Here is a 12462-nt window from a genome sequence, read left to right on the forward strand (position 1 = left end):
CTGCAATACAGGGCATCTTTCATACAATTCTAACCATATTTCTCACAATACAAATGTTCACAAATTAAGGGGCGTAGCCCCTTACACCGGTGTGAAGAGCGCCCGTAGGGCGCGATGAATCACCTAGTGTTACATACTTGTCTACCTGACCCTCTCCATGAGGGAAAAAGTGCTATTTTCCTGGACTTCCCTGGTAATGCATCATTGCCATCAACTATGGTGAGCTAGTTAAGTGATGAAAGGTGTTGGCAATCATACATGGGTGCCGGATGACGCGTCGACCATGGGGATCCCGACAGTCAGTATCCCTACTGCCGGTGCTCCAACAGGGGGATCCCGACTCACAGGGAGAATAGAACCTGTGGCAAGCATACACTGGGCCCACAGCCTTGCGAGTGCAGCGAGCCCGCAAGGAACTTCTTTGCGCTTGCCCCCGTCGGAGCCACGGAATCCCAACGGCCAAAATCCCATGAATCACCCCCCCCCCCTTCGGGCTCACCACGGAGTGGGCACACAAAATGTATTCTCCTTCTATGGGTGTCTTGGACACCCACAGAGGGAAAAAGTGCCAGAATTCCCACCGCCTGGAAACTGACCGCATCCTGGAGCCACGGCAGTCGGGATACAGACTGATGGGATACCCACTGTCGGAGCCCCATCCAATACCAGGGAAGTCCAGGAACAGAGCATTTTCTCCCTCATGGAGAGGGTCAGGTAGGCAAGTATGCTATGTTAAACTTTGTTTAACCGGTTTTCTTTGCACGTCCCATTCCTACTGTGAGGTGTATACGGATTAAACCATGTTCATGAACACTGCACAACTACCTAACCTCACTGACTACCAGAATAATGAGCCCAGCGAAGCTGCGGTGTGCGGCAAGAGGAGTGCGATTTCCCAGCGTGCGCGGCCACCGGTATATGTTGCGCCGTGCACACATACACACACTTACAGTAGCAGCACTGCACACTGAGCAGTAGCAACAGGCAAGGCAACATCCGTACTTGCTATGGAGTATATGGAACCGAATTAGTAGTACCGCCCCCTTCCTCCCAGCGTGCACTGCGTCCTCTTCCCGCTGTTTCAGTTTGAAGCGGAGAGCTGGCGCCCTGGTGACGCAGATTGACGTAAAGAATTGGGTAATGGACAGGGAGGCGGGCCAATGAGCGCAGAGGCTCGGGCGGCCCGTGGCCAGTGACGACGAAGGGTGTGCGTGTGAGGAGAGCGCGGGCACACCACCGGGTGTATGTATCCTCCCATGCCGCTCCCCCGGCCCTGAGGCCAATGGCTCCTCAGAAACACGGCAGCAGCTCCGGACCGGGGGGATTCGGTGCTCCTTCCTCTTCCAGCAGCAATAACAACAGTAGCGGAGGTGCCCCCCCGGTAAAGAGACCCAAGATGGAGCTGATCCAGGCCGACCATGAGCTCTTCCTGCAGGCCTTCGAGAGTCAGTATTTATTATATCTCACATACTAATACTATGTCTCCTAATTAGAACAACACAGGCCATGAGGCTCATCTGTAGCCCATCCGAGATCAGCATAGTCAGTATGATCATGTATGATCCAGATAAAGATGTCCTCCAGACGTTCCCGTGTCACTACACACTACATATATAGTTGTTCGTCTCCTCGTAAAGTCTGAGCTCTTCCCACAGTGATGCCAGTGTACATTATATAAAGGTGACTTCTTGATGCTCCCAATACAAACCATAAGCTCTTTATGCACACCCTCAGTTTTCAGTACATATCCTATTTCTGCTGTTAGGCGTTTATATATGTATTCTGCTGTTTGCCTTCCAGTCCACATAGATCATATTTCAATAGTTTATCTGCTATGTGTAATAATGATCTTGATGATTTCCATAGTCATTGTGTCATTTCCTATTAAAGACATTGTGATGCCTTCCAAATTTAATATAAATTAACCACTTCCATAATATGGGGCATGAGTACTTAATGCAGATCTGTTTCTCTAAGTGGGCCTTCCTACCCATGTTTTTCCATATATAACATATGCTCACCATAAATTATATATTCATTTACTACCTTCTGTATACATAATATAATTTTAAATCTTCAGACTTTCCAATCATTCAGCCCATGATCTCAGCCTCCTCAACTGTGTCAGTATATTAATGACTTGCATCATAATATAGTTGATAAATTGCCTGTGAATAGTACCACGGTCAGTTACAAATGTCAGGTTAAACAATCTGTTGCCTCACAATTCCACACTGTATCAAATTGCAAGATGTATAATCTCTGGGAGCTAGGATGATTATGATCAATTTGTTCATCCATGTAGTTGGTTTCAGTTAGAGCCAGAATGAAAAAAGTCCAAGATGTCTATTTTCCCCTTCACACTGCACTTAAAACCTGGGTTATTGCCAGGTTGCTGCCTGGCCGAGGTGTGGTGTGAAAGCATTAAACCTAATAACCCGGGTTGACCGAACTGACAACTTGACCCAGGTTATAAGAAGGGTTAAACCCAGCTTGCCCAGTGTATAATGGGTGACCTGGGTTTAGTGTGAAAGTGCCCTATCCAGGATCAAAATCCTGGGTCCGACCCAGTACTGCAATGGGAAAGCGGTATATGTAATAGGAAGCAAGTTGTGTGAAGTATCATTATTCCTGCCGCACACTTTTAACCACAATAATTTAACAGTAAAAACCTATTGTAGTTCAGGGTTGCCGACCCTCCCGGAATTACCGGGAGGATCCCGAAAATCGGGTCCTCCTCCCGGCCCCCCGGAAAGGTGGGCAACCCTCCCGGATTCCGGGGGACCCCCACGACACCCCCCGATTGCGGCGTCTTCCCCATACCTTTTGGATTGAAATCGTCAATCCGTGGGTCTCAGAGGAGGGGGCGGAGCTAAAATTGCGTCATTTTAGCGTTCTTCCTTTCTATCCAGATCTAGTAGACCAGTGTTTCCCAAATTTTCACAGTGCCCTAAGGCAGGGATCGCCAACCCGTCGCTCGCGAGCGACGGGTAGCTCTGTGGGTGTTATGTTGTAGCTCGCGGCGTCACTTTGCGGCAGGAGGTCAAATGCGCAAGATAGTGACCTCCTGCCGGCGTGTATTGGTTCCTCGCTTGGGGGCAGTAGGTCAGAAAGTGACTTCCTGCCGCTCCACTATCATGCGGCGTGAGGTGACTTCCCAGCAGGAGATTACAGGCCTTCACCCCCATGCCGTTGCTGCCATCACCTCCCGTAGCTGGTAACTGTCACTTTGCTGTTTTTTTTTAAACTCTGCAGTGCGCATTTGCCTGTGACTCCCATCCGCATACAGCTTTCACTGCTGTATAATGGGCATCATGTTTGGGGCATATGTATAATGGGCATCATGTGTGGGGCATATGTACAATGGGCATCATGTGTGGGGCATATGTACAATGGGCATCATGTGTGTGGCATATGTATAATAGGCATCATGTGTGGCATATGTATAATGGAGAATCATGTGTGTGACATATGTTTAATGGAGCATCGCGGTGTGTGGCATATGTTTAATGGAGCATCACGGTGTGTGGCATATGTTTAATGGAGCATCACGGTGTGTGGCATATGTTTAATGAAGCATCACGGTGTGTGGCATATGTATAATGGAGCATCACGGTGTGTGGCATATGTTTAATGGAGCGTCACGCTGTGGGGCATATGTACTGTATAATGGGCATATGTATAATGGGCATCATGTGTGTGGCATGTATAATGGGCATCATGTGTGTGGCATATGTATAATGGGCATCATGTGTGTGGCATGTATATTGGGCATCATGTGTGTGGCATATGTATAATGGGCATCATGTGTGTGGCATATGTATAATGGGCATCATGTGTGTGGCATATGTATAATGGGCATCATGTGTGTGGCATATGTATAATGAGCATCCAGGTGTGGGGCATATGTATAATGGAGCATCACGGTGCGGGGCATATTTATAATGGGCATCACAGTATGCGGCATAGGTATAATGGACATCACGGACTGCACTATTGGTTTCATGTGTATCTGGCACTGTACTATTGGGGGCATATGTGTATCACACCTCCATTTTCCATGGCCGCACCCCATGTGGCTACAGCTCTTAGAGAGCTGACCATGCCCTCATATTGGAAAAAATGGGGGATGTAGCCTCGCAGGAGTTCCACGGTAGTAGGTGGACCCTCTAATTTTGGGCGCGTGCCGAAGGCACGCGCAGATGTCTCCTCTGCCTCGTGTTGGGGAGGTATGTTTGTCACATATTGGACATAGCAGTGTGTGGCATATTGTGTCTGGGGCATTGCAGTGTGTGGCATAAGGTGTCAGGGGCATTACAGTGTGGCATAATGTGTAAAGGGCATTTTTTTGGATATTATGCAGATTTAAAAAAAAAATTAATTTTGTAGCTCTTCGGGCGGTTTATACTGTCGCGAGTAGCTCCCGCCCCAAAAAAGGTTGGAGACCACTGCCCTAAGGGATCAATTTAGTTGCATTTCTTTTGTATGTACAAAGGAGCAATTCAGTTGGAATCAGGACATCTGTCAGAATGAACTTAGGTCTACAGTCATTAGGTCGAACCCACTAGGTCGACTGGCAGGAAGGTCGACCTGACTTAAGGTCGACATGGGCCAAGGTCGACATGACTTAAGGTCGAATTTGCATAAAGATCGACATGAGGAAGGTCGACTGGTCATAAGGTCGACATGTGTTTTTCACTGGTTTTTTATCCGAATGTTGACACAGTCGACATGGACACAGTTGGCAATGAGAATCGGACGCTCGCTTCGCTCGCAATGCTTCGGGCACGGTGCCTCGCTGCGCTCGGCACACTATTTTATTCTCCCACCACGCCCTAGTGGATGGTAGGGCATGAAATACCGCATGTCGGCTCAAAAAACAGTGAAAAACCCATGTCGACCTTATGACCAGTCGACCTTCCTCATGTCGACCTATATGCAAATTCGACCTTAAGTCATGTCGACCTTGGCCCATGTCGACCTTAAGTCAGGTCGACCTTCCTGCCAGTCGACCTAGTGGGGTCGACCTAATGACTTTAGACCTAAGTTCATTCTAATAGATGACCGCATCCCATTCAGTTGTACTCTGTTTGGGCATATGCTCTTCCTGAAGTGATGAGGTAAAATATGTGGAAAGTCTACTATGTGGTCACCCATTCAGCACTTTTCCAATTGCACCCATTCTATTAATGGTATAAAAAAAAAGTCACATAGAATGCGCTGGAAACAATTTAGATATAAAATAGAAAATATTTTTTATACTTAGTTTCACTGGCTAGTGATAAAAATACACAATATAAAATTATGAAGAATTCATTTTTGAAAATGTAAAGATAAAAATAAAACAGAAAATTAATTAATATTTTGACACAATTCGGCATCCAGAAATAACCAATAGATTAACCTCTGCTTTTGAAGACAGAGATTTTGACACAACAAGATAATGATTGTCCCAGCGGGGTAAGTGGGATCTATATAAAAAACCTATTATCCCAAATTCTATAATATCCCACTGGGGAGTGGATAGCTGGGGTTTAGGTCCACTTCATGAGAGATAGAGGCGCGAGCTCTCTAATCTCTTGTCTGGCCAGATACAATAAAAAAAAAAAAAAAAAAAGGGAGAAACCCCTATACCAGGGTTTAGTTTGCTTGTGTCTGTATTAAGCAGCAGTCCGGCTTTGTAAATTCCAGAAGCCCAGGCTCCTGGTTAGAGTGGAGATGGCAGTGATCTTTAAATCTGTACATCTTATGCAGGTAAAAAAGGGGGGGTCCTCATGTACTCTGGAGATGAAAGGTTGCTCAATGAAGAAATAATAGCAATGACACGTTTCCCAGCCTCTGTAGGGACTCAGCGACTTCTTCAGATTAATGTCTTTTATGAAGCTAAGGGTCGATTTTTGGCTATTTTCTAAAAATAAAATAAAAAAATTGGTACTTGTTTTCTAGCACGGCGACCATCACATCATATACCATAACACTAAATAAGGTATACGATGGTATGCGATGCGATGTTATACAATAAAATATTGCATCGTATGCCATACAATGTGAGGGGGGTTTCACGGTGTGGATGGATTGTTTTCAGTTATCCTCGCCAGAAACAAGCCATCCTCGCCATACAAACCCCCTCGCTGGCGACATTGAATATACCCCAAAGAGTTTTAAATCAGTTGTTCCTAATCTTTCTTTAATAATAGCATCTTCAAGTACCAGCATTTTTTTCATGCCACCACTAGGACAACTTTTTCATTTTTTTGTTGATCAATGTGGACGTTCATATGAAATTAATAAAATTGTGCTTACCAGTCATCTTTAAGGTGTGTGTGTGTACACACTGTGTAGCAGCGATATATCTGTGAATGGAGTCATTCACAGATAGATTGTGTAACGGTCAAAGCCCGATATATTGGCGCATTGTGCTGTGTATGGGCGATCCGCCATGCAGGGAGCCACCAGTGACTGACAGCTCAGTGGGCATTGCATGCAAAAGCACCCGCCCATTTGTAATATCCGTCTGTATGAAGAACATGCTCCCCGATCAGACTGTCTATATATCTGCAGATCGATTGAGCTGCAGATATATTTACTAATGTGTACCCAGCTTAAGGCTCAGTTATGTGGTGGTGTGCAGAGTTGTGCTTCTGATTGTCCTCATGTTTTAAGATTGGCAATGGAACCATTGTTTTAATTAATATGTGCTTAATGCTGCTACCACTGCAACTGTTTTAATACATCTTCACACTTGTGGTCATGGCAAAACTGCAAGTGCGCTGACAGTCTGTCTGTTTCATAAATTGGCAAGTCACATCAAGCTTTGTATCATCTCAGTGCTAAGACACTATTATGATAACAAACTTACAGTAAGAATCTTTCTAATGAACATACAGATTAGCAGTAGCCTCAACATCAAACTGTCTTCATGAAAACAAACTACTAAAGCACAGGCTTGTGACTGTTTAACACTATCGTAATAAGTATGACATTTGTTAGTGTTCACTCTAGGAATTTTTTAGGGCAGGGTGCCGACCACCGCCCTACCGAGTGGAGAATCTGCAACCAGGATTTGATGGTTTTTCACGATGGGGGGCAGTATACCACCTCCAGCTACCCATCTCCTGCCCCCAGACCACCTCCAGCTATCCATCTCCTGCACTATATATCCACAACACATACATACAAAAGAGTGCTGTACCTGTCTGAGCCATGCTTAACAATGTCAAATATGAGAGAGGTAACAGGTACACAACATTCACTAACACTTCCAGGCTGTCTGACACCAGGTACCGGCCTAGCTACATCTCCACCACCCAGGCATTTCCTCATGCTGCGCTTCACCCTCTTCTTCCTCCCCCAGGCCGCCCTCCTTGGTCTCTCCCAGCTCATGCTCCAGAGGCCCAGCTGCAGAATGCTCTGGACGGTTTTTGTCCAGAGGCTAGGTGAGGGAAAGCGCTCCAGAGGGAGCAGAGGCATCTCTGGGCAGCCATGAAGGAAGGCAGTCTGTGCCGCGCCACCTACTCCTATATGTCAGCGGGTGAACAGGGAGGCTTGGTGACACGCTGCTCTCAGCAGAGAGGCAGCATGGCGGCTGCTGCGAGAAGAGCTGAACTGACAGTGGCATGCCAGCATGACTGGCGGCGTACACAAAAGGGCACCCTGCATTTAGAAGCCTAAAAATTGGCAGGGTGCAGTGCCCTGCAAAAGAAGCCTAGAGGGAACACTAGTTTGTTTTGAATAGATAGTTTTTAAAGAAAATTAGGGTTAAATTAGGATAATTTAGTGAGAGCGCTGCAGGATGTACTGCCTTTGTCTTAAGGTGTATATACATGTGCAATTTTGATTTAATATCTCACAGCAATATATTGCTCAGCGACTATATTGCTCAGTGTACTGGTTTAATCTGCAAACACCAATTCTGTCTCTACCTCATTTTGACTAGAAATCACTGGTGTACAGTGAATTGTGCACCAGTGACCATTAAGGGCTGGCTGCAGGAGCGTGCTCCTAGCCATTCATCGCGCACAACACAAACAAAACACTGGTGATATGATTAAGCGGCCATTTGGCCAGCGATAATGGTTTAAATCGCACTGCACTGTAAAGACATAGCTGGAAGATACTGCCCCGGCCCCTCCTGATTACGCCACCCGCCCAGCTTTATGCCGAGTGGGGCAGGTTGAAAGCGCTTGCAAGCCGGGTCGCACCCAGGATTTTGGGTACTTGTATACTATCACGGCTCCCATCGCATGCCATATTTAGTGGCATGCGATGCGATTTTTCCGGGTTTTTTATGCATTTGTTGTAAAAATCGCATGGCATCGCATGTGATTTTGATCACAAATGCATCCAAATGCATTTAAATTAGTAGCAAACATGTTAAATGCACCCCAAATGTATTTTTTCACACTGTACCACCCCCATTATCAACGCCAACCCGAAGCGCAGCGAGCCCGCGAGGGGCGGCGGTACGCGTCCTACGACCTTTTCATACCCCCACTATCCACGTCGGCGTGGAGTTGAGAATAGAAAGTGTGGCGAGAACAGCGAGCCACCGAGCCTGAAGCGTGGCGAGCGCAGCGAGGGGACGCGGTTACCTTCACAGGTATCCGTGTCCCCTCGCGGGATTCACAGCTATCCGTGTCCCCTCACGGGGCTCGCCACGCTTCGGGCTCGGTGGCTCGTTGTTTTTATTGAATCTCATAAAATATGACAATGATACATCACATCCCAATTCGGATGATATCGGTACAATAGCATCAATGAAGATTCAAAACATTTTCTAACATTTTCTATATCTATAACAGTTCACTATATAGATAAAACAAGGAGCAGTTTCCCGAGTTATCCAATAAAGTATGGACATGGACCTATCTTGTTGATAATTCTCAACAGATAGTGTTGGGAGAAACTCCCCATTTATCAACCTGTTTTTATCATTTGATTAATATAGTGAAGATATCCTAAATCATACATAATAAACAAACAACAAATAAATTAACTGTGAGTAGTATCAAGAAAAAGATATACAAACGTATATTCTGGTCCTACCCCAACATGTCAGGCATCCAGAAAAATGTGAACCTTAGTGCCTGCCCAGCAGCTGTCCCGGACCGCCGACGCATCCACAGAGAGATCCTCTTGGTGTAGAAATCAGGAGGAGGAGGAGAAGGAGAGTCAAGGAGTAAGAATAAGGAGTAAAAAAAAAAGGGGGGGGGGGTGGAAGAGCGAAAAGGAGAAGAAAGAATATATTTCTAGGTTGGTGTGAAGGGGTTTAATCAACGATCTATGGTAATTGGTGGAGTGTTCTGCAATTGCTGAAGGGAATACCAGGATGTGTTTTGAAAACATCCCTGTATGGCCTGTTTGGTGTGAGAAGGGAGTGTATGAATGCATTTATTCCAACAGGCAAATAGTTTAGGGGTGAGGAGTTCCTTGTGAAGCGAGGTCTCCAGCCAGTCCATTGTGAACAGGAAGAGAAGGCGTGAAGTTGCCATTTCTACCGCTGGGGCCTCGGTGTGTATCCACTGCTGCAGGATTGCCTTTTTTCCTACCGCTGCGAGGAGTACCAATAGTTTTTTGTCATTTTTTGGTATATTAGGTTGGTCCGCTATGTGTCCAAAAAGGGCCCAGGAATCAGTACAACTAAATGATATTTTAAGTGTAGTCGTGGCGTAATTATGCAGCGCATGCCAAAAAGTTTGTATGTGGGGGCACTGCCAAAGACAATGATGGATGTCTGCCTCTGGGGTGTGGCATTTAGAGCAGTCTGACCTTTCAGTTGTACCCATTAGGTAGCAACGCTTGGGTGAGAAATAAGCTCTGTGGAAGATTTTATATAGCATTTCCTGGTAGTAACTGGCCGTGACAAGTTTTAAATTGACAAGGAAGGTGTCTAATATAGCCTCCGAGTCCAGAGAGGAGGATTGGGAGGCCCATTTTGCAAGTGCCGGTAAATCTGTGTCTGTGTCCAGCTCTGGACGTATGCGTCCATATATGTTGGAAATTGAGTGTTTGAGTACGGATCACCGAATCCAGTGGATTCGTAATATCCTGGGGCTGGAGTTTGTTTAGGACAGATCTGAGATAGTGAACAGCTTGAGTGTAGGAAAAGGCATTACTAGGCAAGAGCTTAAATCGTTGTGTCGCTTCTTCAAATGTAAGTGGAGTATGAGACGTATTAAGTAAATGTCGTAGACATGAGATGCCCTGGGATCGCCATGCCACAAAAGGTGATCTGGCTTCTCCCTTCTGGAACTCCAAGTTACCAACCAATGGAAGGGATCTCGCCACACTTTCTATTCTCAACTCCACGCCGACGTGGATAGTGGGGGTATGAAAAGGTCGTAGGACGCGTACCGCCGCCGCTCGCCACGCTTCGGGTTGGCGTTCACAGTGGGGGTGGTACAGTAACAAATGCCCTTTGGGGTGCATTTAACATGATTTTAACACATGTCAATGATTTCTGTGAAAAATCTCATCGCATCACATTGCATGCGATGCGATTTTTTTCCTATACGATGCCCATCGTGGGAGCCGTGATACTACACAAGTACCGGATTTTGTACCCAGCTTTCAAGTGCTTTCTAGTGTGAAAGGGGTATACGTGGGCATTCCCAGCTATTACTTTTCAAACTAGCGGGAGTAATGGGTGGCTGATGGGTTGTTTTGACAATGGATGAAAGTACTGGTGACAGCCATTATTTATTGCAAATGCATTATTGGATTTAGCCAACTAGCTAAATTGGTGCAAAATACTAGGGGAGGGAGTCGCTAAGTTTGGGTAGACTAACATCTAACTGGGTGAATTTCTGGTTGCTTACTCAATAGGGTGTGAGCACAAATTATAAATACATGCCCATCATAGAAACCTAGCATTTGATGACCGGAGCCAATTAACCTACCAGTATATTGTTGGATGAAACAAGTACACAGAGGAACCGATGCAAGCACTTGAAGAATATACACAACACCATTGTGGGAATCAAATCCATGAACTGAAACTGTTAAATTTGCTGCCAATCACTTTAAACGGGAGTTGTGGGAGCATTCAACAATTGATTTCTCCACATAAGAGATGTATTTGGTTTGTGTGTGCTAGGTTCTGGTCATGTGCAGAGCAAAAAAGCGCACAAATTAGCTCTGAAAATGTGCTTGTGTTGAACTCTGTATTATTACTCTGTATTAGCCCCAAGGTATTGTAATTATTCCCCTGTATTGACGGAAAACACATATGGAGCTTTCCATGTTCATGCTTAGACGAACCAGTAACGTTACTATTGGACAGCTGGGCACAAATATTTTGCTTTTATTTAGCTGTACGGTTTGTGAACATTAGGGGGAAATGTAATACTCTGTGAAATCGACGCAATGCTGGTGAGTCTGCCTGATGTTTTTAAAGTGGCAATCATTTGTAATTATTGGATTATAAATGATTTATATTCTGTGTATTTATTGAGGTAATTTTTATATTTTATTTTCATTTACAGAGCCGACTCAGATTTATCGGTTTCTGAGGACAAGAAATCTTATTGCTGTAAGTTATTGTATTTTTTTTCTGTTTCATTATGTGACTTGTAACTAGGGGTTTGATTAAAGGCCCTCATCCACTAGGGCAAGGTATCGCATGTGCTACCCTGCAATCTCACCAGGCAGCTGCCAGGAGGCAACATCGCATATGATGCATTGTATTCAGTCCTAGCAGGGGCTGCAACAAATATTCATGGCAGCACGTAGGATATGGGACGCGAGGTGCGCGGGAACACGCCTCACATCGCAATCGCAGGTAAATGAGTCGGTGCGTCGGAATCGCATAAAAAGTGGCCAGATTGCACTAGTGGATGGGGGCCTTTAGAGTTTCTCAGATGTGCAAAACCATGTGCACTGCAGGTGGGGCAAATTTAACTTGTGTAGAGAGATTTGGATGGGGTGTAAAATTTTAATTTCAGTGTAAAAATTAAGCAGCCCATAATTACTCAGCACAGAAACAAAATAACACCCCCAAATGTAAACTCTCTGCACATGTTACATTTCCCCCACCTGCAGTGCACATGGTTTTGCCCATTCAAGATATTCTTTGCATTTTCCATCAAATCAGGCCCTATGTCTTTACTGTCCTCTCCACGCTGTATGCAGGTTTTTTTTTTAATGTAGTATGTATGCTGAATGGTGAGAGACTCTAAGTCATTGAAAGTTATTTTAATTTGTTATTGTCTCATGACCACCTAAAGCAAATTGGGAGCCTGTAATATAATGGCTTTGCAATGAAAGGTGTTCATGCTGCTGCCCCCTTCCCTTGCAAATACTGCAACATACAAAGCATATCTGTTGGCACCTGAGCATGGCAGGCATGTGTGGCTTAGGACAAAAAACTAAAATAGTGACTACAAATCTAGCAATAACTTTAATTGCTCCATGTATTAAGCAGTAATTAGAAGCTGGAGTTAATTGAGCCTGTTCTGTTCAATT

At 45.2% G+C, this 12462-nt stretch overlaps 1 protein-coding gene across 1 annotated transcript in view; it reads left to right on the plus strand.

The window, feature by feature from the left end:
- The first annotated feature begins 1161 nt into the window (after positions 1–1161).
- SUZ12 (SUZ12 polycomb repressive complex 2 subunit) overlaps positions 1162–12462 on the plus strand; it is a 49801-nt gene continuing 38500 nt past the window's right edge. The window contains exons 1-2 of the mRNA XM_083148233.1: positions 1162–1445; positions 11484–11530. Coding sequence (XP_083004359.1) covers positions 1283–1445; positions 11484–11530 — 210 coding nt within the window. The 5' untranslated portion in view covers positions 1162–1282. The remainder of the gene's footprint in view (positions 1446–11483; positions 11531–12462) is intronic.

The sequence above is a fragment of the Crinia signifera genome, chromosome 6 (assembly GCF_055691185.1).
Source record: "Crinia signifera chromosome 6, ASM5569118v1, whole genome shotgun sequence".
NCBI classification, from domain to species: Eukaryota; Metazoa; Chordata; class Amphibia; order Anura; family Myobatrachidae; genus Crinia; species Crinia signifera.